Source organism: Alexandromys fortis, unplaced genomic scaffold (genome assembly GCF_014885135.2).
Source record: "Alexandromys fortis isolate MF-2015 unplaced genomic scaffold, M_Fortis_MF-2015_v1.1 scaffold_20, whole genome shotgun sequence".
Classification (NCBI taxonomy): Eukaryota; Metazoa; Chordata; class Mammalia; order Rodentia; family Cricetidae; genus Alexandromys; species Alexandromys fortis.
In genome coordinates this window covers 2,392,683-2,419,502 of record NW_026067903.1, presented here as the reverse complement: position 1 = coordinate 2,419,502, position 26,820 = coordinate 2,392,683, and the positions used below count along the sequence as shown (strand labels likewise).

Here is a 26,820-nt window from a genome sequence, read left to right as displayed (position 1 = left end):
TCTGGCTACGCATTGTCATCGCTTGGGGTTATGACTGTTCAATTTTCTGAAAAGGCACCCACGTGTCTTATCATCTGGCTCTTAAGGATCTTTTTGTTTAACAGGGAGATCATGAAAGTGTTTTCCCAATTATACTCTGGAGTGAAGATAGAATTTGTCTACTGCCGTCCCTTGAGCGTCTCTAATCTAAGTCTTCAATTACTCAGGAAAATGAGATGACTTTCATGAGGTGGTAGTTAGTGAACACAAGCTGGCTGATATTAACCATTACCTCCTTCCCATATGCTCACAGAACATCTGTTTAATAACTTACTCAATGCTTTGCCTAGGTGCTGACATCGGACCCATCATTACAACTTTCTGGTTTATTAATTTCCTAGTGTATAGTAGAAGAAATATTACTACAGGATTGAGGAATAAGTTTAGCATTGTCACATGATTGGAGCAAGGGATTCTATGATGGTATTCACTGAGAAATATTATCATTGTAACAAACAGAGCAATAAGAAGTCCATTCAGCGAAGGATTAGTGAATTGCTCAGTGTGAGAGAAGCAGAGTTCTTGCCTGGTCTGAACTCTACTGGATTGGAAATTAAAACTGTGGGTTGCTCATGAAGCAAGGGGACTGGGGACCTGTTGACATGCTTGAACTTTCCTTGTGTGTCTTCTGAACCACAGAACTAGCAATGGGAATCGAAAGAAGGTGGGGATATTTTCACAGAAGAAGGGGAATAATCAAATGCTTTGATATGGACTAGTTAAAGAGACAGTCATAATAGTTTAGATTTTCCTGGCTTTAAATATATTCGTGATATTTATCAACTTGTAGAAAGTAAAAAATGATTCACTCATAGGCAGTGAAGATATGATGTGCTCAAATCCAGACATGATTATGAGTTAATGATGAGGAACCATTTGAGGTTCATCAAGGAAAATAGACTAAAGTCGTAGGTCCAGGTGGAGGAAGCCCAGATAAGAACTCTAGTGTTGCCTGGCTTTAGGGAGCATCACTTGTAGAGAATCCTACAGTTTTGGAATGCTCCCTAGTGCTGAGCTGCCTGCTAGTGAAACCTCAGGATAGTATATTAAAAGACCACAGCTACTGCCTTCTTACTAAGAATGACTTTGTTCCCCCTTACATGCCCCCTAAACATCTGTGTTAGTACCTTCAGGTTTTCCGCTTGTTCTTTCTGGGACTCTGACTCTTCCCACAGATCACACTGTGGCTGCTCCTCCTCTGTGTTTTTGTTTTTTAATGTTTCACCTCTGAGCATCACACTATACCCTCTGCTTCTTTCCTGCCAGGCTTGCTTGCAATCGAATAATCTGGTGTGTTCCCTATCTCTCTGCATACGTTTTTTTCACCCTAATTTCTTTAACATCTCTTGTGAGTTCTGTCTCACAAAGACTTTGATGACACACACCAAGCCATGATCGCCATCTATAAAATGAGGAAGAGGTCTACTCGGCTACCATCCACGGTCCTCCGTGGGTTGACTGAGGTCTTAGTGATGGATCTCTCTGTCCTCGCTCCACCAGTTTCTCAGCAGATTTACTTCATGCCCATACTCTACATTCTGTTCTTTGTATGATCTTACTGGGTTTTCTAGAGTTTAACTCTGGACTTTCCTCCTCCTTCTTAGCTTCACTTCTGGCTGGAGCGTTCTTGATCTTTGCCATCACCTGATAAATAATTTGAGCTGTCTCTGCCTCTTGCCCTGGCTCTCCATCCTGTCTTGTAGTTACTCTCAATAATCAGTGTGGCCCACTCAGACTCTGTGACACCGTAGGGGAAGTTTTTTGTTGGGCCCCAGGAACTGGCCCAGACATTTGGAGGTGTGTGGGGGAGGGTGGGGGGAATTCCTGCTTCTACCTGTGTGAAGGCCAATGGAAGGGAAATTCCTAGATCAGTAAACGGAACTCTTAGAAAAATTATGTTTGATATTCAGTTCTCTCTTTAACTAGGCATTCTCGTGCTGGCTTTCCTTTAAACTTGGAAGTATTTCTTTCCTCATTTGTAAAATGAAAGAATAAAATCCAATCAAATCCCAAGTCAGAGACTCCTTTGGACCAGTGATCGTCCACGTGGGGAAGAAGAGAAGAGATGGTTCAAGAGAGATAAACTGTTCTTTAAGTGAGCACTTTACTAAGGGGGTGACCCCGCAGTCAATACTCAAGCTTCTGAAGAACGAGCTGTCAGTCTGCAAAGACAAAGTGAGGGGTCCATTCCTAATGGTTCCTGAGGGGAGGTGTTGTGCCCTTCACCCGGGAGGCAGCAGAGATGTTTGGCCCTTTGGAAGAGCTGAAAGAAAAAAAAATATTGGAGGTCACTGCAGATGGCCCGATGTGTGAGACAGTGGTGTCTGGAAGGTTTGCGATCTGCTGATAAGCATAGATGATCACGTAGGAGAGAATTTTGCAGTCTATGTAGAGAACAGATTCTCAACCATCTCATCATTTCTGCTACCTCTTTTCTTTTTATTTTAACTGTCAGAAATCTGCTTTGGGGACTCATGGGAAGCTAGAAGGTCATATACTACAGAAATATCATATATGAGTTAGGCTGCTGGAGTCAGGGTGGTGATGACCCATCCTTCTGCAGATAGTGACTGAGCCCTACTGTGCCAGAACCCCTGGTGACAGGCAACAGTCTGTCCTTCAGACTCCCTGAGCTTCACAAACAGCTGCTAGGCACCTTTCTCAAAATGTCCTAGTACACGATTCTCCTGTTTGGAACCTTTCTTGCATGGTGCGTTCCTAAATTCACACAGCGTTAACGAAGCTGTTCGCTAGAGCAATAAAAAGCAAACACGTTCAGAGTCCACCTTGGTCTCAAGCCCCACGCCCGTATTTCACTTTACACTTCACCTCCTCCTAAAGTAGCTGTTGCATGTACATGGTCCCTCTGTATGCTCCATAGCTCTGCAAAGACTCGAGGAAGCAGCCCTGTTTCATATGGGTGGAGATTTGCTAACAAGTGTCCTCTGAGCACTCTATGTGATGTGACAGATAGGCCGGATACTCGGGGACTGGAGACTCAGAGTCTGCTGAGAGAAGAGGCCTGTGTTTATTTCTTTCAATGTACCTCAGTCAGGATTTGTTAGCCACCTGTAAACCATGACTGCACTCAACAGCTATAGAAGAGGATATGCCGCATAGCATACTTTGGAAAAAGGCAGTGGCTGTAGCGGCTGTTTGCCTACAAGGTCCGGGATGTGTGAAGTGGCAATTCTCCTGGGAGCAAGTGATGATGTTCCCCAAAGCTGAGCTCTGGTGGAGCTGTGGCGGGAGCCGCAGCCTGTGCTCTGACTTGCAAAGGCAGGGATCCAATAGAGCATGACCCTCGGGGTAAGATGGGGTTATAAAGGGGCCCTAGCAGAGAACCAGACCAGGCCAGTCTTTGAGGACTAGAGACATCATCTGAAGGGCACAGGCAGTCACTGAAGGATTCTAAGAGACAGGTTCTTGCTTGAGTTTAGAGTCAAATAATGATACTTAGCATTCTCTGTATTCGCTCTCTGTAATTCTTATGTAAGTCCAGTTTATCAACTTAGTGTGTTTTACTTATGATTTATTCTTATATTCAGAATAAATCTTTGTTTTTGCTCTTTGAGATAGGGGTTTTCTGTGTAATCTTGGCTGCCCTGGAACTCGTTCTGTAGACTAGACAGGGCTGGCCTTAAGCTCAGAGATCCACCTGCTTCTGCCTCCTGAGGGCTGGGATTAAAGGCGTGTGCCACCATGCTTGGCTCTTATATTAAAATTAAATTTACTGTATGAGAATAATTTATATATTGCTTTTATCAACAACCTACAAGTTTCTCAGAGTACATGCACTCACATGTGTGCACACACACGCATTGCCATTCCCAAGCGCATGTGCATATAATTTAGTGAAAATTAAGTTAGGCATCATTCCCTAGAACACTGGATATTCTAGAACACTCTTGGGCTGCCAAGTTATGCTCTAAGAAAACCCGAAGTCAGTAGCTCTCTGTGAGCTGATTGGAGTCAGCTTTCTTCTTTGCGGCGTCAGGAAATTCTTCTTCCGTGACCTCAGATACAGCACAGCTTAGAGCATCCTCATCCGCTGGAACACCCATGTTTCAAACTGACCGACTTTTACCTGCTTCAAATTGGCGAAGCTTTTCTTAAGTGTGGAATGAATGTTAATAGAAACTCTGAGGTTTCAAAAAGGCGATTAATTCTTATCTTTTGGATTAGGATGGAATACCCCTGCCTAGGCATAAGAACAGCATCCTTAAGTTGGAAGAAGTTTATACAGACAACCAGGGCTTGTATGTGTGTGATTATACTCAGTCGGATAATGTGAGCTCCTGGACAGTCCGAGCTGTCGTTCATGTAAAAACCATTGGTAAGTGAGATTTTTTTTTTTTGTTTCTGAACTCTTGCTGACCAGTGAAAATCATCTTCCTTTGGTTAAATAATTATTTCCATTTAGAGAAGAAAAATAACTAGTTCCCTTTGTTCAGCCCCTGGAAACCCTTAAAGGGCTCTGAGTTGAAAAAACACCAGCTCTCCCATCAACTGAGGTCCCATCCCACAAAGAGGTTCAGTGTGGGTCATGTTCATACTCTCAAAAGTTGGGCTATCCCTTTCTCGCAGATGTCTTCTTGCAATAAATTTAAATATGCATTAGATATTTCATAATGTAAGGATGCATTAGTTATTTCATACTTGAAACATGAAGAGACATGCATGCGCCTGTTTAAAGAGTGTTAATGTATTTCCACGTGTTTGAAATCTTGTTTTATAAAAGAGAAGGACCCCTGATGCTGCAGCTTAGTCTGGGCCCCATCCTCTTTCAATGAGAAACCCACAGACTATAGACAAGATCAGTGGTTCTCAACCATCCCAATGCTGTGACCCTTTAATACAGTTCCTCATGTTGTCGTGACCCCCAACCATAAAATCATTGATGCTTCATAAGTATAATTTCACAACTGTTACAGATCATAATGTGAATATTAGTGTTTTCCGATGGTCTTAAGCGACCCCTGTGAAAGGGTCTTTTGACCCTAAAGGGGTTGCCACCCACAGTTTGAGAAACACTGATCCAGATGTTTTGCATTTAGGCTTTGTGCTTTTCCCACACATGTATGCATCCATTGATAAAATACAATTCTGTCTTTTGCATCTTAAACACAGACTAAGGTGACACTTGCCAAGAATATTTTCAATATTTCTAAATAATATTGGAGGGGGTATGGGATGTTTTGACCGATGTTTGTTTGTTTTTTCTCCTAATTTATTCTTCTCTGACTAACAAGGAAGTTAAATGTCTCATCCTGTAGTTGTTACCCTTTTAGATCGGCTCTTTCCCAGCTCTTCCCTTGGGTCATACCACATCTACAAACAACAGCATAAGTAAATGGTAGTTGTAAATAATTCAGTTGTGGTTTCCAAGGTCAAAGCATAACAGAATCTGTCATTCGAGCTTGTGCCAAAGAGCAACAGGGTAGCTGACTCAATTCTCAGTGAAAATATTAATGAAGTTTACATCCAGTTTTCTTACCACAAGACATGGTCCAGTTGGAGTGCACTAAGATGGAAACACTTCTGTTTATTTCCCGGTCCTTGCTCTTCCCGTGGCTTTATTGTGTAAGAGAGGAGAAGTTCCGTGTAAAGACCATGCCAGCATCACTTTCTCCAACAAGTGATGTGTAAATGTTCTTCCACTCAGTCATCCGCAATCCCTAAATTCTCAGTGATGGAATTTACTTCCTTCTCCTACTTGAAGGTCATTGCATCTACATCAGTCATTCCTGTCTTGCCTGTCACTGTGCCTTGTCCTTCTCGTTGAATGAGTCCCACATTCCCACAGAATAGACAGCAAGCTTTTGTGTTAACTTTCGATTAAGGATTAGTGCCCGGACACGTTCTCTGACCCCTAAGAACAGACTCTTTTATGGGTCAGAGAGACAGAAAGCAGGAGGGCATCACCCAGTGGAGAAGGAGAAGGAGCAGTGGGCATGCCTAAGGTCCACCAGGTCCAACCTTGGTGCAGCAAATCCAAGTAAGATCCCTGGGAAGAGAAGAATAAACAATGGTATTCACTCCACTAGGAAGAGAAGAGGGGGTGATGCTGTCCATTCTGGAAGAGGCCGTAGAGCCATTGTCACCCAGGAATCATGAGAAAATAGAATAAAGATAAGGGAGAACACATCAGAGAACAGAAGTGGGGTGGGTTGGGGGTGGGGATGGGTTGGGGGGTGGGGATGGGTTGGGGGGTGGGGAAGGGTTGGGGGTGGGGATGAGATGGGGGTGGGGATGGAGTGGGGATTGGGATCAGGTAGGGGTGGGGGTGGGGATGGGTTGGAGGTGAGGGTGGGACCCTGAGAGCCGGACCCACTTCATACTTTAAGCTAGTTTCAAGTTTTTATTTCATTCTTCACTATGTGTGGAGATTTCTGTTTATTTGCTTTTTTTTTTCTCGAGACAAGGTCTCCCTACGTATACCAGGTTAGCCTATCATTTACATGTAGCCCAAGCTGGCCTCAAACCTGTGATCTTTTGCCTGATTAGTACTGGCATCATAGGCATGTGTTAACCACTTCTGACAAGTTTGGAGTTTTAGCCAAAAGACAATGGGGGCCCACTCAGTACTGCAATGCATGGAAGCACCATGAACAGGCTGTGTCCAGCTAGATCTAACATGAAGAAGTAATAATTTTTGAGAAGTATGGAGGCAGAGAAGACATCATTAATTCAGGCAGTCACCAGTAGGGATGTAACAAAGGGCATGACCTGAAAGGGATGGGAATCTAGACATATATTGGGGATGCTTCTATGAGAATTCACAGCTGGGGAACAGGAAAAGTGAACAATGAGAGTCAGGGTTGAGTCATCTTCTGCTGATACAGGGCAAAAGGGAGATGGGTAGGGGGTCAGTGAACTTGATAGACAGTATTGAAAGATACCTCAGGGGGTGGAGGGAGTGGAGTTCCTGCATCAGCAGAACAGGGTTTTTTTTTTTTTTTTTACAAACAAACAGGAAAAAGAGAGAGTAGCCATTGTAGTTTTCTGAGGAGGTAAGTCAGTAAATGCTAGCAGCGCTTAATAACCAGGAAGGCCAAGGAGAAGAAGGGAGTCTAAGGGAGACGGTAAGTGCTAATATGGAAGGGCCTGACTCACAGTGCTGTAATGAAGAGGGTTGTTTAGCTCAATGATGGAGATGCCAGGGCTAGGGTCAGGAGTGTAAGAATGACCGAATGTGAAGAGGGGGCCTGGGACTGAGCCCTTGGGTATCTCCAACACGTGAAAAGAGAGTGGAGGAGCAAGAACTTCACAGAATGCACACCGCTGTCAGGAGAAGGGAGGAGTTGATGGTGTGCTAGCGAACTGCCTTTGGAGGCCAAGGCCATCAGCGGGAGGATGCGGTGAGGAGTGTGGGTGTCGATGGCACAAGAGAGATGGGGTTGATGAGAAGCCGATGAGAAGTGAGAGTCGTGATGCTGTCGGTCCAGGCCGCCACCTTCACCGGAGACAGGATGCCCTCAGAAGAAAGCAGAACAAGGAGGGCATCTCTGAAACTCTGTGGTAGGAAAGAAAAGGGCCGAGTAAAATCAGAGGCTGCCCACCCCGTTATGCTAAGCTAAGCCATGAGTTTATGGTTGTGGGTGGCTAGTTTTGAATCTTAGTTCCTTGGGCAGGTTGTCCCTCTTGGCTGGTGACTCAGCCAGATGGCAAGAAGAAGAAATCTTGTAATTGACACAGGCTTACATCTCAAATGTGAGTGCGGGGAGCTGTGTGTGTGTGTGTGTGTGTGTGTGTGTGTGCAAATATAAGTATGTAAGTGTGTGTGTAGGCCAGAGCACACACTTGGGTTTTATGTCTCAGGTATAATCCGTCGGTGTTTATGGACAGTTTCTGTGATTTGTTATGTGAGCCAGGTTGGCAAACAGTGAGCCCCAGCTATCCATTTAGCTCTCCCTCCCCAGCTTAGAACTACAAACATGTGTACCATGCCCAATTTTTGGTTTCTTTTGTGGGCTCCATGGATCAAACTCAGGTCCTTGGGCTTGGGTGGCAAGCACTGCACTGCCGGAGCTATCCCTCCAGCCCCGAAGAGACAACTTCCTAAGTGACAATCTCAGTTCCCAGCTGTATGCATTCTGCGTAAAATGAACGAATAAACAGAGTACTAGAAACTTAAACTGGTGTGGCGTTAACACTCCTAAGTCTTCAGCAAGCAAACCTCAGACTTCCTAATGCAAAGGGCGATCTTTGTTCTCATCTTGCAGTTAAGGACAGCAACCTGAAACCAGACATTCTGGATCCCATCACGGACACCCTGGAAGCGGAGCTTGGTAAGTTGCCTAATATTACCATGCCGGGTGACCCCGTGCTTCAGGCACTAGGTCAAAGTGTGACAGAAAGGGTGACTAGACTTGCAAGTAAGAGTTGTGCCTGTGAACCTTGACGCGGTCCCAACTAGTTTTGTCAATATGCACAGCATATTCGTAAGCCTTCTGAGCCCCAGACATTATTAGATCTGCCCCTCACTGTCGCGGGCTGATCTTCCACTGAGGGAGAGGGATGAGATATATTATAAGTGCCTGGTGGACTAAACAAGACGAACAGGTTTTATATTCTTCCCACGAAGCAGCATGCATATATGCATATATGTGCATATGTTTCCATTTGAGTTATGCATGTAAATTTACAGCAAAGGTAGCACTAGCCCTTATGAATATGCTGCTTGGGCTACTCCTCAAGAAAATTATACCCCTGCATCTCTTGCTCAAACGTATTCCAAAATGGTGCCTTCTTTAGGGTAGAGGAGAAATTGACTTTCATCTGATTGCCTTTTACTTTGTCAAATTCAACCTCTTACTCCTTTCCACGCAGCCAAGGAGAGAAGGCAAATTTGAAAGCAAATCGTGGTATTTCAGAGCCATATTTACCATTTCAAATGCTAATGAAAGATTTCATTTTGTGCAAAGGTAAAACAGATTGTTATTACAGTAGAAGGTCGGTAGGTGGCGGTAGTGACACATTCTGGGGCTAGAAATAGTGACAAAGGGGGGGGGGACATGGGAATGGAAAGAAGAAAAATAATTCATTAAAAATATACAGCCTAATTGTGTTTTTAAGGCACTGAAGCTGGGAAAAGACTAAGGTCCAAAGAGGAGTTCAAATGGATTCCCTGTTTATCCAGAACAGGGCTGGAAGGGGAGGATGATTCTCACAGGAGTGGTGGGCAAAGGGAGAGTGGTCCAGGAGCATGCACGGCTCACCCATTGTGCAGTATGCAGAGCAGCTGAGAATCTATAATCTCCTCCCTGCACTACAGGCTACCGTAATGTTGACAGAAAAGCGCAGCCCTCAATTCTAATGTGGCAAGAGGGTATGAGTGGCTGTGACCCTGGAGCACAGATTTGGGTTACCCCAAGTCCATGTTCCAACGTGGAAACAGTTTCACGGCAAGAGATAATAAACGAAGACGCTCTTCCAATCCACTGGGGGAGAGATCTGATGCCAGGTCACAGCCCAGGGAGAGGCCTGAGCTACAGGTTCGGGGGCCTTCACAGAACAGGTTTAGCATTGTGGTTGATGTAAGCCAGTGGCCTGTTAAACTAAGACATTCTAAAGAAATTGAATACATCCTAATAACCATAAGGACATTAAGTCAGCTGAGGAGGCGGGCAATGAATGACTGCTAAGGAGGGGAAAAGGCCCAAGACACATCGTGATGAGGCTGCGGGCCTGGAGTATCCCAGCCTTTCTGTGATCACTGAGGTCCTAATTACTAACTGTCCTTGCAGAGGGTTTTGCATAAGATGTGTGCAGGTGTTTTTTTTTTTTCTTCAGGATTTTCCATTCATGGTAACCTCATGTTTATTCCATGTATAAACGTCAATTAGTTAAACCGATCTTTTTGATGGATCGTACCTCTCATCACTAATATTAAAGGCTGAGTTGTTCCCAGAGCTCCTACTTCTTCCAGAGGTATGATTGTGAAATTCTCGTGTGAAGGACATTTGGGATACACAGATTAGCCGCAAGGGACAACCAGAACAGGAAGTATGTTGCTAAGTGGAATGTGTTGATGCTTGGCTATTCCTGGTTCCCACTGCCTGGCACCTGGCTGCGTCCGGATGCAGCTTCTGGTCGTTCCGTCATATGAGTGTTCTGATATGCTGTCTTCCTGTTCTCTCGACCTCTGCATTTTCAGGAAAGTCGTTGACTCTATCCTGCAGAGCACAATTTGGCTTCCAAAAAGACGGTCAGCTTGTAATGAAGTGGTATGCCAAAGAATCTACTCAGGAGCAGGAAATTCTAGGATCTAAGAAAAAACGGTGAGAAAACGCTAGTGAACTATAGTCATCGGAACCCAAACTAGATGCTTTCAACTCGCTAGAAATTGCTATAACAGATAGTTAATGGTAGTGGTAAAACGGAGTGGGTCAGTGGTCGGTATTCTGTCAATTATGTTTTAAATAAATGCTGATTGGCCAGTAGCCAGGCAGGAAGTATAGGTAGGCCAACCAGACAGGAAGTTGAGGTGGGGCAATGAGAACAGGAGAATTCTGGGAAGAGGACCTATTCAGCAGTCCTGTCCCAGCCATGTGGTTAAGATGTGATTGCCCTGCTGAATAAGGTACCAAGCCATGTGGCTAACATAGACAAGAATAATGGGCTAATATAAGTTATAAGAGTTAATAAGAAGCCTGAGCTAATGGACCAGCCAGTTTATAACTAATGTAGACCTCTGTGTGATTTCTTTGGGACTTAACAATTGTGGGAATCAGGCAGGACAGAAAACCTCAGAAAACAGTAAAAAGAAAAGGCCATAGATGCTATCTGTCTGTCTGTTTATATATCTATCCATTTATTATCTATCTATCTATCTATCCATCTATCATCTATTTATCATCTATTATCTCTTATTTCTTATCTTTTGTATTAATTTAAAACTTACAGGCACTCCATTTCTGATGAGACCATAAAGTGAACCAGGTATGCACGGAACTTAGTCAATGATGGAACCATGTACAATAATGGCCCCCTAAGACCGCATGACTTAGTTATGTTGGGCACATCTTGCCTGTGTTAAGTACACCATGATGCTTTCACAAGGGTTTAAAAGACCTTTAGACCATGTTCGAGTGTATTTAACTTAACTTATTTTTTTAATTTTTTGGGACAGGGTCTTGTGTATTTCAAGTTGGTCTCAAAGTCTCTATATTGATGAGGAGAGACTTGAATTACAGACATGCACCACCACGCCCTCTATATGTGAGGCTGGGGATCTAATGCATCTAATACATCCTAGATGCTAGATCAGCACTCTACACACTGAACCACAGTCAAAGCTTCCTTTCCTTTTTTTTTTCCCTTTTTTTCCTTTCCTTTCCTTTCCTTTCCTTTCCTTTCCTTTCCTTTCCTTTCCTTTCCTTTCCTTCCCTTCCCTTCCCTTCCCTTCCCTTTTCCTTCCTTCCTTCCTTCCTTCCTTCCTTCCTTCCTTCCTTCCTTCCTTCCTTCCTCTCTTTCTCTTTTGGTGCCATGATACCCAGTGTGCTGAGAAAGCATGCCATCACTAGCTCACATCCTCAGCTCATAAAGGTGTTTGAAAAGGTCACTGCCTTAAAAGCCAAGATAAGCCAGTAGGTGGATACACTCACTCAGAATACTCGTCTAGAAGTATCTCGTTCAACACATGGGAGAGGGTGGTTTCTGCCCCCACCCAGTCATCAACTGTGCCTTCATCCAGCGCCTTAAGGAAACTGCACTGTAACACGGAATCTGACCAAGGAGAATTGGAGATGCAGCTTCCACTGGGGTGGAGCCTTAAAAGGGAGACATCTGTCTTGGAATGCGGCAGGCTGCAACTCTTTACGATGATTAGACTTTGTTTATTGTTGTCTGTGACTAACATAAACCCTGGAGTTTTGTGGGAGAGAGAGAAGTGAGGCAGTTACAAGGGAAGTTGTAGACCTTCAGAGACAAGCCATCCAATGTCCAGTAAAACAAGTCTATACTCCTAGGCGAAAGAGCTGGGGTTCAGTCGTGACCAGTTAGGTATGTCACTAGGAGATGTGTCCTCCCATTTCCACGTGGGACCCAAAATAAGCATCTACAGAACGTTCCCTCTAGTTCTTTATAACGGCTCACTGAACAAATGTGTGCTTTGACAACCACAGAAAAAAGGGTAAAGGAAAGATTTTGCTAATGAAACTGAAATTTAGCAAGAAGCCCTAACATTGAGGAAGTCATTGGGTCCTAAATTGACACTGTGTGAGAGTCTGAGCAACACACGTGAGGCAAGGACACATCCTCAAGTCACCTGCCTGCAGATCTCTATCTGCTTTCCAGGGCGTGGCAAGGGGACCCTGGTCCCCTGTTTATATTCTGTGACTGAAAACCTTCACCTTGCAAGGTCACTGTAAGGGACAGATGCAGTAGAAGCCACATGTGTGTCACACCGTGTGACAGGCAGGATACATCCATGGACTAACTGTAGACTCACAGAAGGATAACCTAAAATACCTATTTGGACACAGTTCCTTAATGTGACAAATGGATACCATAGCTGTAGGCAATAGGAGCCAAATAAATGTGGAGGATCACATTTTTTCTCAGCAGGGCAGATTGGCAGAGATCTGGGAGCCAGGCTGGAGTCCAGACTTTCCCCAGGATGGTGTCACCACTGTGAGCCAGTACTGCCCATCCATCCTCTGAGCCTTGTCCCTGACACTACCAAGTTAGGATGTTCACAGCGTAACTCCTCAGGCTTTGTGTGCAGTGAGGAAGTGTTGTATGAGGCCACTTGTTGGTTCCCAGCTGCTCAGCCCCCAAATAACTACACGGAAACTGTATTAATTAAATCACTGCTTGACCTATTAGCTCTAGCTTCTTATTGGCTAGCTCTTAGATCTTAACCCATTTCTATTATTTTATATTTTACCACGAGACCTGTGGCCTACTGGCAAGGTTCCAACTGACAGCTCGCATCCTTCCATTCAGTTTAGTTTTCCTCGCCTAGCTCTATTCTGCTAAACCACTGGCCAAAAGCTTCTTTATTCATTAATTTATCTATTCAATAAAAGCAACACATATACAGAAGAACTTCCCACACCAAGGAATGAATTAAAGAATCTGGTGTCAGTGCTCAGTAAAGTACCTGATAGCAAACTGCAAGAGGAATTAGTTGTGTGTGCAATTGCACATGTGTGTATGTGTGTGTACACATATGTGTACCTGCATAGGGAGACTAGAGGTAAATCTCATGCTTCATTCCTCAAATGCTACTAACATTGTTTTTTTTGGGGGGGGTGGGATGGGGTTGGGGCAGAGTCTTTTGCTGACTAAGCTAGCCTGGCTGGCTGGGGAGCTACAAAATCCACTCATTTCTGTATTTCCTGATGCTGGGTTTACAAATGCATGTTACATGTATTTTTTTTTTAAACGTGGGTTCTGGGGATTGAACTCATGCTTTGGAAGCAAACACTTCACAGACTGCAATTATTCTTAAATTCTTGGTATTGTATGTTCCCAGGGGAAGTTCTTAGAATAAAGTTCAGACGAGGGCCACAAGTGACTTAGACCTTAGCGTAAGTCCTTAGCAGTGTCTGTCACTTGCTCAAGTGCGAGAGCCTCCTCCATCTCCTCGTGCTCTTCCTTGTCTTCTGATAAATTCCCAGAAGCTTTATCAGTCTTCCCAGCTCACCTGGGATTTGCAATTGAGGTTGCTGAGCAAGGATGCCTTGTTTTCTCCTCTTTTCCTAGCCCTGAATCCAATTTCAAGAGCACAGTCATTGAATACACCGCCGTTCTGACGACAGTCACTCAAAGAGATCTTAGCAGCAAGTTTGTTTGCTTTGCCCAGAACTCCGTCGGGAACACAACACGGACCATCCAGCTGAGGGAGAAGAAGGGGGGTAAGCCTAGAACTTTGTTCCTACAGATTGAGAGCTGTTCTTTTCGAAAGAGTGAGGGGGGGGGGATAGTTTCCCAAAGAGAAGAGGCGGCGTTTGCCGCCATCACTTTCCGGACACTGAAGCGATGCTAATTCACTGAAGGCCTTGACCATGGCCATACAACTGATTTTGACCTACTGATCTGTGCCTGAAGACACCGTTTCTTCAACTCTCTTGCTGCTCACATAGTTCATTCATTCCATCACCCATTCATTTACCCTCTTCATTCATTCACTCGCTTATACACTCAATTTACTGATTCACCCCACTGGTACCCACCAGAATCTCTAGCCCCACCCTACCACACCCACTGCGGCAGGGCCAGTGTTCAGACTTCACTCTCTTTGTTGGTTGCCTTTGCTGGCTTCCAGAGAACAAGAAAACAGCTGGTCGAAATGGCCACCGAGGAGCCGGTTGATCTTTAACAAGATGTCCCGAGATGAGATTGGCCTCAGTTCATTCACTCAGTGAGTGGATGATTTAGCATGATCAAGGTCATGTACATGTCTTTGAGCCATCGAGTAACAATGTTCAGGCTTGGCCCTCAGTGAGTGTCTGGTAACAGTGGCTGTTCTCTGTAGATGACCTGTTTATAGAAGGAATCACAGAGGGTGCTGAGTGAGGCTGATGCCACCCCCATGCTAGGAATGTTTAGATGGCAGTGAGGATGATAATATAAGATGGTAGTCTATGACAGGCAAAGGGAGCAGTCCAAATTAGCTCTGCAGATGTTCATAGGTGTAAACATAAGTAAAATGGCTGAGTATTGAAGGTCACTCAACCGGGAACTTCCCACACCCCTTGGCTCTCTAAACTTAATTGTGGACAGTCCCATCTAGACTTAAGATGATCCCGGATTCGAGACAAATGCAGGTAGCGGCAGGGATGCCCTGCAGGATGGGGCATGCTGGTCCAGATGGGCCCTTTCACTGTTCTCTTTCCCTCAGTGGTGTTTGTATACATCCTCCTCGGCACAGCCATGGCGCTGGTGGGCATTCTGGTCTCGGCTGCCTTTCTCTACTGGTACTGGATTGAGATCGTCCTGCTGTGCCGAGCCTACAGGAGCAAGGACGAGACTCTGAAGGGTAAGATCACCCAAAATGCCATTCTCTGACTCAGTGTCAAGACAAGACACATTGTTACTTCCTACCTACCGGCTTTCTTTTCTTGGCTTTGTCTGGTTTCAGCCTCCTGCTGACCAGAGCAGCCTGTCAGAGAGAAAGTCAAAGGAAGCTAATGGCTGATGCATGGGGCTTCTTATTACTCAGGTTTGAGATCTTCTTCCAGGAAGAAACAGTTCTAGTTCACTCCTCTTACCAGGAACCTTATAGAAAGCATTTGTGGGATTCATGGGACTTGAAGGTATTCTCGCTGCTAACCGATCTGAGGCAGTACAGCAAGTGACCCCTCTGTGTCTTAGGTTTCTCATCCATAAAACGGGACTGATACAGCAGCAGGCAGAGGATAGTGTGTGAGCTCACTGAGATCAGCCATGACACCGTGGTGTATGAAAACTCAGTGTGGTCGGCGTCGGGTATCCCTTGAGGACTGGAGCTCAAGCCTTGACTGTGAGCTAACCACTGTCCTTCTCACGGCCCCCTTCGGCAGCGAAGGATGAAGTGTGAGCTTCAGATCAGAACACCAGAAACAGCTGTATCTCAGTTAGTCTTAGATCTGTGTAGTATGGCTTTAGGAAATCCCATTCATTACCTGGGTTATCATCATGTGGAAAGAAGACATTCCAGGCCAGGTATTTGTCCCAAATAATTGGGAAGTTGCACAAAATACAAGTCCCATTATTACTGAGGAAGCTTCTGCCCATTTGTGCACAAGCCATGATCACAATACTCTCCAGTGTCACGCGGGACCAGAATACTGCTCTGATTTCTGCTGGTCCCAGGAAACCTTGAGTCGGCGTGTTTACAGTTTCAGTGAATGATTCTGCTGCCTGGAGCAGAAATACTTCCTGCTGGGTGTCAGACAGACAACTCTCTCATTGGCAGGCTCCTCCAGAGGCCAGGGGCTTCTACTAGAGGATGTAACATCCCCCAGAAAAAGAAGTTAAAAAAAAAAAAAAAAAAGGGTGCCAAGTTCAACCCCTGGCAACACAAAACAGAATCACCTAGAATCAAACTAAGAAAATAGGAGGAAAAGTGTATATGTCACAGTTCTCTTTAGATTAAATACTGATGATATTCTTTGAAATTCTTACGCAAAGAATGTTTTCAGAATTTTTGTTTGTTTATTTAGCCTCCTTATTGGAATGGAGCAAACATCTAACCAATCTTCCCTAGGTGAAGGCACACTTCTTTCACTGCAATGTTTGTTCATTTTTTTTTAACCTTAAGAGTCTAGAGTTTATGAGGAAGGGTCAATCGACTGGGACTTATTCAATTTTTTGTCCTTTGCCATTTTACTTTTTTTTTCTTTTTTTTTTTAAATTTATTTATTAAAGATTTCTGTCTCTTCCCCACCACCGCCTCCCATCTCCCTCCCCCTCCCCCGATCAAGTCCCCCTCCTCATCAGCCCAAAGAGCAATCAGGGTTCCCTGACCTGTGGGAAGTCCGAGGACCACCCACTTAATGCAATGATTTGCGCTGCAGAATTGGATTTTCAGGCACAGTGATTTAGCGCCCTCTGCTGGTCAGCATGGTGTTTGTCTGTAAAATGAACTCCCAAGAGTATTGTGACCATCTAAAGTTAATTTAGAAAAAAAATAGTGTTAGGAGGACATAGGCAGGCTCTCTGTCACCACAAGCACCACATTCCATAATTTCACTACTAAATAACTTTATCCTTTGCGTTATAGTAAAACCCTGTTTGTTTGTTTTGTTTTGTTTTGTTTTTACAAGACTATGAGTGGAACAGAGGCTGTCCATGGTGTGTTACACACTTAAATACATTAGCACTTACAGCAGCTCGTACTCCAAAGTCTCCGTCTTCTTCCTATATATGGGCAATGAAGTACCTCTCAAAGCAGCTTCTGGAACTTTGGCCCCGTGCCTCTCTCTTGGTGTTTGGTTTTTCTAGTGGTTGACAATCCCTAAGGCCTCTCACTGGATCCACACTGGGCAAGTGCACTGCCCACACAGCCTGGACATGAGTTACCTGTTTAAGAACCGGGCTGGAATATAAACTCCAGGCACTCTCTCCCAGAGCCTGTAAGTTAACTTGTGGGGTCTTCTGTCTTTTCTAGGCAGTTCTTAACAAGTCTCATAACTTGTCTGCCTGCCAGAAGCACAAGACACCTTCACAAGGGACCTTAAACAATCTCTCTAAGTGTAGCATCTCAAATATAAGGGGAGGGCGGGGTAAGAGAGCAGAGACTCCAATAGAGCACACGCGTTACCTCATGCAACCTTTGACAGCCCGCCGGGGAGCCTCTCCTGACCTCACCTGACACTCACAAATTCAGATCAAGTGTTGTCACGTGGCACTTAATGCCAAATGGATCCTTTAGGTGCCTTTGGTTTGTGGGAACAAAATATACTGTATTTGGATAAATCTAGATAGTATAGCCTGCCACATCCAGACTGCGGGCTCTCTGGAGAGTGTGTATATGAGTCTATGTCCCCACACACATGTACTATTTATGCAGTTGTATATAGATCTATCCCTAATATTCCCAGGTTGATGATGAGCAAAGCAGCCAACATTCAATTAAGCCAAAGAGAAAAATTGTCCAATCAAGAGGCTTGATAAATACCAGCGACACGGGGCTGCTGTTTTAGAGCAAACACTGTTTCACAGTGGGCATGTATTCTACAGCGATGGCAAGTTTAACACAGTAGTTGTTGAGGCCAGTCACACAAGTACATGTTGTCCAGCATGATATACTGGGCGTGGTTGGATGGCTATGCTTCTGTGTGTTCAACATATTGTGGACCACACCAGCATGCCTGTGCTTGAGAGGAGTGTGATGCACCGCAGTGTTGCGATGGCACCAGCATCACTGGGATATAGGGATTAACTGTGCGTTATCACCTTACGGGACCTCCACTGGGCATGTGCCCACTGTGGACTGAGCTGTCACTTGCTAGCGCATGGCTTTAAGTGCACCGTCATCTCTTGGTTGGATACGAGGTTCTGGTCTGCTTTCTGGTTATTACCATGCTTTAATGGAGCAGACTCCTCTTTGATGTGTAACTAATGAGCCAGAAACACTGCAGATGCAAAGAAAGACGGCCTCCCGATCACACTCAGTGCAATCATGGGAGGCCCCAGCTGTTTGATCTAGCCCCAGCAAAGACACAGGGGCGCTGCATAAGTTAATCATTGAGTTTTGTATGGACAATCAAAAGCACTCGGTGGTGTGAGTTTAAAATGGATTCATCTGTTGCTTTTGTTTTATGATTTGTTTTTGTAAGGATCCCAAATCTTATTTCTCATGCATTCAGCATATGCTCTGAGCATCTGCACATACCACGATAGTTAAGAAAAGGGATGTTGGCAATGCATTGTTCTTTTTCCTCAGACAAGAAGGAGTTTGATGCCTTCATATCCTATGCAAACTGGAGCTCTCCTGAGAGGGAAGCCATCGGCTCACCGAGTGAGGAGCACTTGGCCCTGAATCTTTTCCCTGAAGTACTAGAAAACAAATACGGATACACCCTGTGCTTGCTTGAAAGGGATGTGACCCCTGGAGGAGGTAGGTCTTGCCTGCCAAGAAACTGACTAGAACACCAAGAGTAACCACTGTAGCTCAAAACCTTTTCTATGCCCCCCTGTGTGAAATGCAGCCACTGGGATCTCCTTCCTTCCTTCCTTCCTTCCTTCCTTCCTTCCTTCCTTCCTTCTTTCTTTCCTTCCTTTCTCTATTTATTTATTTATTTATTTATTTTTTATTAGCTTAGATCATCTTGGGCAGGAATACAAAAAAGTGTGTTCCAGAGACATGCCCTGTCTTCCACAACCATCTATTTTCAGGAGAATAATAAATAACAGAAGGCTCTGGAAAGACTCCCTCCCCACCCCCAGGACAAAGGGGCTTTTCCTATGTACTTTGTGGTAAATAATCTTTCTCAAACAGATGGCCATCCTAGCTTCTAGAATTCTACTCTTCAAATTTTCAGCATACAGTGCAGCAGGCAAGTCAGCTGAATGCCACCCATGAAGCCTCAGATGGCCTGCTACCCTTTCCTGCTCAGATACATCCACAAGTAGCCTGGGATATACCATACGCCACAGTGCTACTCCAATGTGATTTAGGTGGCTTAGCTGGTGATTTAGGGAGGCAGAATATGGGGACAGTCTCTGGGTACTGGTGTGTATCTTTAACAGTCCAGGGTGGAGATAATGGAAGGGGCAGAGGAAACTCTTCTCCTAATCTCTTTGCCCAAGAATTTCCAAATTAGAAGAAACCTGTCAGGCATCTCTTGGAGGTTCAAAGTTGTTGTGACTCAAGTTTTAATAGTATCCATTGAAAGTCATTAATTTACTTGTTTGCAGTGTATGCGGATGACATTGTGAGCATCATTAAGAAAAGCCGAAGAGGAATATTTATCCTGAGTCCCAGCTATGTCAATGGACCTTGTGTCTTTGAACTGCAAGCAGCCGTGAACCTTGCCTTGGTTGATCAGACCCTGAAACTCATTTTAATTAAGTTCTGTTCCTTCCAAGTGCCAGAATCTCTCCCGTATCTTGTCAAAAAAGCTCTTCGGGTTCTCCCCACAGTCACGTGGAGAGGCTTGAAATCAGTCCAGCCCAGTTCCAGGTTCTGGACCCAGATATGCTACCACATGCCAGTGAAGCGCTCCCGCAGGTTTATGTGCAATCGCCTCAGCATTATCCCTGGGGGCTTCTCCCCTGAAAAGGACCCAACCAGAGAGACATCATCGGGAGGAGCATCCGGCTCAGTGAACAGCCACGGAACCCAAAACCTCCTTCTCTCCAGCATCCAGAAGAGGTGCTGATGGGTAGAACCTGATGCATGAATCAGGCTGGTAGACAATTGAGGGTTCCTCCTCTCAGCACCAGGAAAGCTTGGCAGGCAGTGGAGTGAAGCAGGAGTGAAGAGTAGCTGTGGTTTAGGCTCCGAGTTCCTGGAAAAGAGAGGCAGGGGGAGAGAGAAAGAGGACACAGGCTTCTGTGGACATGGGCTGTCCACTCTGTCTGAGCTCCTGAAAGAGAGAGAGACAGACAGACAGAGAGAGAGAGAGAGAGAGAGAGAGAGAGAGAGAGAGAGAGAGACTGACTGACTGCAGGCCTCTGTGTGGACTGTCCATTCTGTCTGCATCCCCGTTTTGCACTGTGTATGAATGCATCCTATAAGTGTGTGTGTGTGTGTGTGTGTTCAGTCAGATAAATATGATTTTATTTTATGAGATGAGTGATTAAAACTCTATCTAAACATTTTCTGTAAGGAAGTCTTTGCTATATGTCTTTTCATGGACTCTAAACTACAGAAGGATAGCATAAACGGTGATGCTAACAGAGCACAGAAGAGACAGGATCTCCTGGGTCCTTAGAAGGCATGGGCCAGGTATGTGTTTCTAGGCTTGCGGCTGGATAACGTGCATGAAAGTCACTGTTGTCAGAAAATATCGTGACTCGCAAATGCATTTAGTGAGCTTCTCCCGTGTCCCAGTTCAGTAACACAGTACCCTGTAGGATGGAGGCCATTCCTCTTGGGATTGAGGGGCTGAGTGGCAGGTGTGAGTCTCGGGCAGAAGTGTATGCACCAGTCGGTAAGCAGCAAGAACAGAGTGGGTACCACACCTTCGTGTGTGTTCTTTGCTTGCTTAGCCCTCTGCATGCACGCAGACTGAGCCGTCTTAGTTTAAATCTTCCTTGGTAACAAGATGATGCACCTTAAACACCAGGCCATTGTTTGGTTAGCAAGGTGAGCTTGATTCTCATAAGCTGGCCTGCAGCTAAAATAGGGTTCCTGTTTGGTGCGGATGTGTGTGACTGTTGGGCGCCACCGTTCCTGTCAGAACAGAGTGGCTCAGCCCGTGGGCAGTACAGGACAGCACCTCATGAACAGACCGACTCACACGTCAGGATTCACATCCACTGGGGACCACATTGAGGTCCAAATGCAGAGTGGCTCAGCTCCTGCCATCTGGCCACTCGGTGCCAGTGTGAAATGCTCCTCCGCTCCTGCTTCCCAGAGGCACCACATTGTCAGAGCCACCGCGGCTTTGGTGCTAAGCAGCATCCATGCTGGAGATCTATCTCAGTGCTAAAGAAGAGCCAGAGGGTATAAATTATGCCGGAAGGAAGCTTCTTGTGGGAAGGATCGCAGTGGGGAGGAACCCACACTTGCTGGACCACTACCGCCGGGTTCCCTGGCTTTCCTGCCAGCCTCTCTCTGAGATCTTGGACTCAGAAACCTCTTCTGGCCAGTGCAGCCAGGTTTATCTTGTTCCAAGATAACTGTGCTCCCAAGGATTCCGGCTTCACTGTCTCAGACCTGTAGATGCGTGAAAACAGAAACACCTCGTCCATGTTTATAGATTGTCTGGTTTCCCATAGCTAGGTCCGATGAAGATGACAGATTTACATTTAAGACAGAAAGCTATCATTTACCTCATGCATATTAACCAAAGCAAAGAGAATAATCAGAACTATGTGCCAGAGACTGTGGCTGAACAAACCAGACTTAGAGGAGCGAGAGCAAAGCACTGTTTTCTGATGGTACCATGCGGTCTGCCTCTTGTTTTATATGTATTGAACAAATACAATGATCATAATGCTTTGTGTCACTATAAAAAAAGCTTTTCTATTTAATTACGGGTGCCATCCCTCCAGGACACACTGCCAACCTATCCTTATGGACCCTGTGTGGTCTCCCAGACAGTTCTCAATAACGTTCATAGCATTCCCAGGTTGATACTTGAAATAAAATGAAATCAACACATACAATCCTGGCTGCTTGCTTTGTGTCTGTTTGTTACAAGCTAGACCATGTTGGAAGAGGGAACCTCAACCGAGAGGACTGACCTATGGGAAAGTCTGTGGTGCAATTTCTTGATTGATGATCCATGTGAGCGAGCCCAGCTCACTGGGAGCCACACCACCCTTGGGCTGGTGGCCCTGGATGCTCCAAGGAAGTTGTGGAATAAGCCGTGAGTAGGAAGCCAGTAAGCAGTACTCCCCCATTACACGGCTTCAGTACCTGCTCCAGGTCCCTGGCTTGTAGTCCCCGGACAATGGACCTGAGAACTGTAAGTTGGAATAAACCCCTTTTTTCCCCAATTTGTTTCAAGTCAGGGTGATTTATCACAACAAAAGAAACCCTAACTGAGGCACTTTCTTTCTGATTGCAGCCATAAAACCTGGAGACAAGCATAGGAAACTCACTTTGAGGGCTGCTGAGCTCATTCAGTAGGTGACATTGTCGGTGCCTCCAGAAGACCTAACTTTAGTCTCTGGAGCCCACACAAAAGCAGGAACTTCTCAAAAGCTATCCTCTGAACTCCCTGCATGCCTGTCATACACACGTGTGCACGGGCTTCCTCCTTGTCCCATTTACACAAGTACAAATAAAATTACATTTTGAAGAGTGAAAAAAAAATCAATTCCGGGACTCTGAAAAGTAAATAAAAACAAATGGGTAAGAAAACTTAAGAATCTAAAGCTTATCAAAATTCCCCTATTTTTGGTATCTACCGATCTAGATTGTGAGTCGGTCCAAGTCTTCTGTGTGCCCAGAACTCAGACCAGGCAGGGTCTGAAACAAGGGCCTCAATGAGAGAGTGTCACTAGAGATATTCAGAAGTCTCTTTTTTCCAAGGACTGAGAACTATCCTGTAAGGTCTAAGGAGCGGGGCTCCCAACAGAGTGTGCTGAACGCCTAGTGATATCTTTTTATCTGTGTCTTTTTTACAATGTGAGGTGTGTATAGGAGAATGAGGTTAATAAACCCCAATCCTGACTATGGGCAGAGAGGGGGCCCATGATACCCCCAAATGGTCTAGATATTGCAGATAGAAACATGGGACAGTAAAGTTACAAGATTGTTTGTAACTCCAGGGCTCATCAGCAAGCCGACTCTGCCGCTAAATGCGGTACTATATACAATGAGAGCTGAGCCTCAAGACGGTCACACTTGAGGCCTCAAGGCAGGCCACTGTGGCTGTACGTGCTGCATGACTTTGATCCCGGAGGCAGAGACAGGTGGATCTGGGGGAGTACGAGATCAGCCTGGTTTACATAGTGTGTTCTGGGAGAGCCAAGGCTGCAGAGTGAGATCCTGTCTCAAAAACTAAATAGATAGATAGATAGATAGATAGATAGATAGATAGATAGATAGATAAATAAATAAATATGAGCCTTTGGGAGATGAGTACGGAAGGGGTGGTCCCAAACAGAATTACATTACAGCCTCAGATTGGCCGAAGTTTGTGGCCTTCTTCCCAGTTTTCGGACAAAACCACAACAAAATACTTGAAACTGCAAAGCACAGGATAGTAAGGCCAGTAGGCCGAGTGCAGGCAAACAGGAAGGCACTGGACTATCTCAGCAGACGATGTGTGTTGTGCACGGCAGATGTGCTCCAGATAGTTTTATGACACAAGCTGGAGCTATCTGAAGGGAAGGAACCTCAGGTAGAAAATGCTTCCACAAGATCCAGCTGTAGGCTATTTTCTTGATTTAGAGATTGATCGAGGAGGGCGTAGCCCATTGTGGGTGGTACCCACTCGTGGGCTGGTGGTCCTGAGGTCTATCAGAAAAGCAGACTGCACCCCCCACGGCCTCTGCATGAGCTCCTGCCTCCAGGTTCCTGTTCTGTTTGAGTTCCTGTCCTGCCTCCCTTCTGTAATGGACGACAATGTGGAAAGTGAAGCCCAATAAATCCTTTCCTCTCAGCTTGCTTTTTGGTCACATTGTTTTGTCACAGTAATAGTGACCCCAACAAAGACTGCCAGGGTTCGAATATCCAGCACCCATATAAAGATGGGGGCACAGGTGGCACCTGTAATCGTATCACTCTGGAAACAGAGGAGCCCAAACGAGCTGGTAGCCAGGTTGGCTTGGGTCATCAGGCAACAGGTTCAGAAAGGGAGAGGGGGGGCTCAGACAATTTTAAAAAATATAGAGATTATCAAGGAAGACTCCCAATAAGAATTCTGAACCTTCACATACATATATGCACATATAAACAAGCATACACACACAGGAACATGCATGCACATATGCTTGCATACACGTGTGTACCACACTAATAGGAACCTGTAAACATACATGTGAAAAACCAATTATGATATTTCTGAAAAGATTTTTCAGTGTGGGCACAGACATTTGATTGCAACCCGTAGGAACTAGGGCAAGGCTTTATCTAGTGCTATGGTATGTGTATATCACTTAAAGTGGTGAGACTTGACTCTAGAGAGAATAAGAAAGTAGCGCTATGATGTGCTTTAACTCATTAACTGCCATTAAAAGGAATCAACAAAAATCCAAATATTGCTAAAATGCAATATCTGACGAATGCTATTTAACCAAAAGAAAGAATTCAGCAAGTCACACACAGATGGATCTAAAGGACATGTTAAGGAAACGAAAAGAAGCAAACAGAACCAGGCACGAAAAGACAAACACTGAATGGCTTACATGAAGAATCTGAGATAGTCAAATTCCTGTCAGATCAGGATCAGAGGTTGGGATGGCAGTTACCTTTCAAGTAAGGGCATTTACTACTCATGGAGAAGACCCGAGCGTGTTTCCCACTACGACAGTCAAACAGCCCATGGCAACCTGTAGCTCCAGCTCCCGGGCATCTGATGGCCTCTTCTGGCCTCCACAGGCACCACAGCCACGCATGCATATCCCCACACCACACACAGGGACTCACAGGTACACAGAACTAAAATACAGTCTTTGTGTCTCGATGTCTGAGCGACGGTGACTGGCAGCGATGTGAGCAGGAAGAGCAAGGGTACCGGCTGCATTTGAAAGCATTTTACTTGATGGTTTTTATTTCATCTTTCCAATACATTTCAGTTGCACCGAGGGTAACTTACTAGTTGCAATAACTTATCAGTGTGGTGATAAGAAGGAATGTAATATGTCTACCTATATGGCATTTGTTGGACAATGAATATGACGATTGTGTGATACCTATTGTGGACCAAGGCTTTCCCACATCCTGTTATGGAATTTATCTTCAGCCTGTCTTTAGGACAGATGACATCATCATCATCATCATCATCAACCAAGACTAGAGAGAGGTTTAAAACGTGCCTAATTTCACATACCTTCAATTTTTTCCTTGCAAAATACCAAGTGCTCTGGAGAGGCTGTCCGATTAGACTTGTAAGAACGTGGCACTAACCCTGGTTTGGAGTGGTGCTCTTTCCCAGGCTCACATCTCTGTCCATCCTACTCCCCTGGGGTGGTCCTCTACTCTTCATGCTGGGGTGTTTCTGGAGTTGCTTATACCCATCACCAGGTCCAATTCTCTCTGAGCCGTGGAGGTCTGACTTTGCAAGACAGGGACAGAGTTCAGCTTTTCTGTCCTGAAGGCAAGGTCAAAGCTATTGACTCATCTCCAGTTTGGGATGAAGAGTTTCAATTTAGGGAGATGATACACCAGAAGTTGACCCAAGGCCACACAGTCTAATTGCTAGCTGAGGACTCAGGAAGCAAATCATCGGGACAGAGCCAACCAGTTTTCTATCACGGTTCTTTCCCCCTCTTTCTTACTAAAAAAGAACAGAAATTTCAGCTTCGCCAAAGACACAAGATCGGGGGCAAACATCCAATGATGAGACCCCCCCCCAAACACTGCTCAAATTTGTTCTGGCAAAGCCACTTCTTACTACACTCTGCGGTGAGGCGGAAAGGGGTGTTGATGCTTTTGTTGAAAAGCTGTTTTAGGAGAGACATGCCTTTCAAATTCATCACATGGTCATGAAGAAAATTGTGTGAGGTTTGCTCATTTTTCCTTCAAAGCATCTCTGAAACAAAACTTACCACTGGGTCTAAAGGTTAAGAAAATAAAAAAAGGTCCTCCCCTCCAAATCATTGCTTGTCACCGTACAGTTGAACCCTGAAGGATGTGAGATTTCCCTACATGGTATACCACCTTCAATTAGTCCCATGAGAGCAGGCAGGATATGGTAACCTAAATTATAAGGTATCTAGCAGACAGGGAAGTCAGGCTATTCCTTCCTTACCACTGGACCCCACGTGTAGACCAGTTTCCAAGAGCATATGGCAGGGATCACAAGGATTCTTAAGACTGGCTCCAAATGGGGTCAGAAAAGGGCAGGCTTTTTACCACCAACAGATTTGTCTTCTAATGGATAAGATCATAAACTCCAGGGCAATTGCAAAGCGTAGTGCAGAATTAAGGTTCAGATAGATATTTTATTTATCTGTTATGTATATGATTTTTTTAAAAAAAAAAACTCCTTCAAGTCAGTCTTTCTTGTCAGTTTAACTGGACTTTAGAATCACCTAGGAGATACAATTCTGGATGTGTCTATGAGAGTGTTTCCAGAACTGTTGAGAGGAGGAATGAAGAAAAAATCCAGTCTGAATGGAAAAGGTTTTGTCCCATGGTCTTGGTTCCTTACTGGGTGCAGAAGGGAAGAGAAGAAAAATCTGAACATCAGCATTTACCCCCTTTTGTCCCTCTGATAGCAGGCACAGGGAGGCAGCTCCCATTTGCCCACCGTGATGGACTGTACTCTCATGTTGTTACAGGACTTAGCATCAGAGAGAGAGAGAGGAGAGAGAGAGGGGGGAAGAAGAAGAAGAAGAAGACACTTTTGGTTGTCAGACACTTGGAAGCTGACAATGAGAGGAAAGACAATGAACGGCTCAGGCACCACCTAGAACAGCTCCATTCCTCTTCCCACTTCAGCTCACGTTAGCCGACTATGCCTCTATCTAATGGAGCAGAGATTTTGTTTTTGACTCTTGACA

At 45.0% G+C, this 26,820-nt stretch overlaps 1 protein-coding gene across 1 annotated transcript in view; it reads left to right on the top strand.

Moving 5' to 3' along the window:
• Il18rap (interleukin 18 receptor accessory protein) overlaps positions 1–20,044 on the top strand; it is a 30,099-nt gene extending 10,055 nt beyond the window's left edge. The window contains exons 6-12 of the mRNA XM_050134807.1: positions 4,225–4,375; positions 8,265–8,330; positions 10,199–10,322; positions 13,753–13,904; positions 14,891–15,028; positions 18,419–18,592; positions 19,393–20,044. Of these exons, the coding sequence (XP_049990764.1) occupies positions 4,225–4,375; positions 8,265–8,330; positions 10,199–10,322; positions 13,753–13,904; positions 14,891–15,028; positions 18,419–18,592; positions 19,393–19,856 (1,269 nt within the window). The 3' untranslated portion in view covers positions 19,857–20,044. The remainder of the gene's footprint in view (positions 1–4,224; positions 4,376–8,264; positions 8,331–10,198; positions 10,323–13,752; positions 13,905–14,890; positions 15,029–18,418; positions 18,593–19,392) is intronic.
• The last annotated feature ends 6,776 nt before the right edge of the window (positions 20,045–26,820 follow it).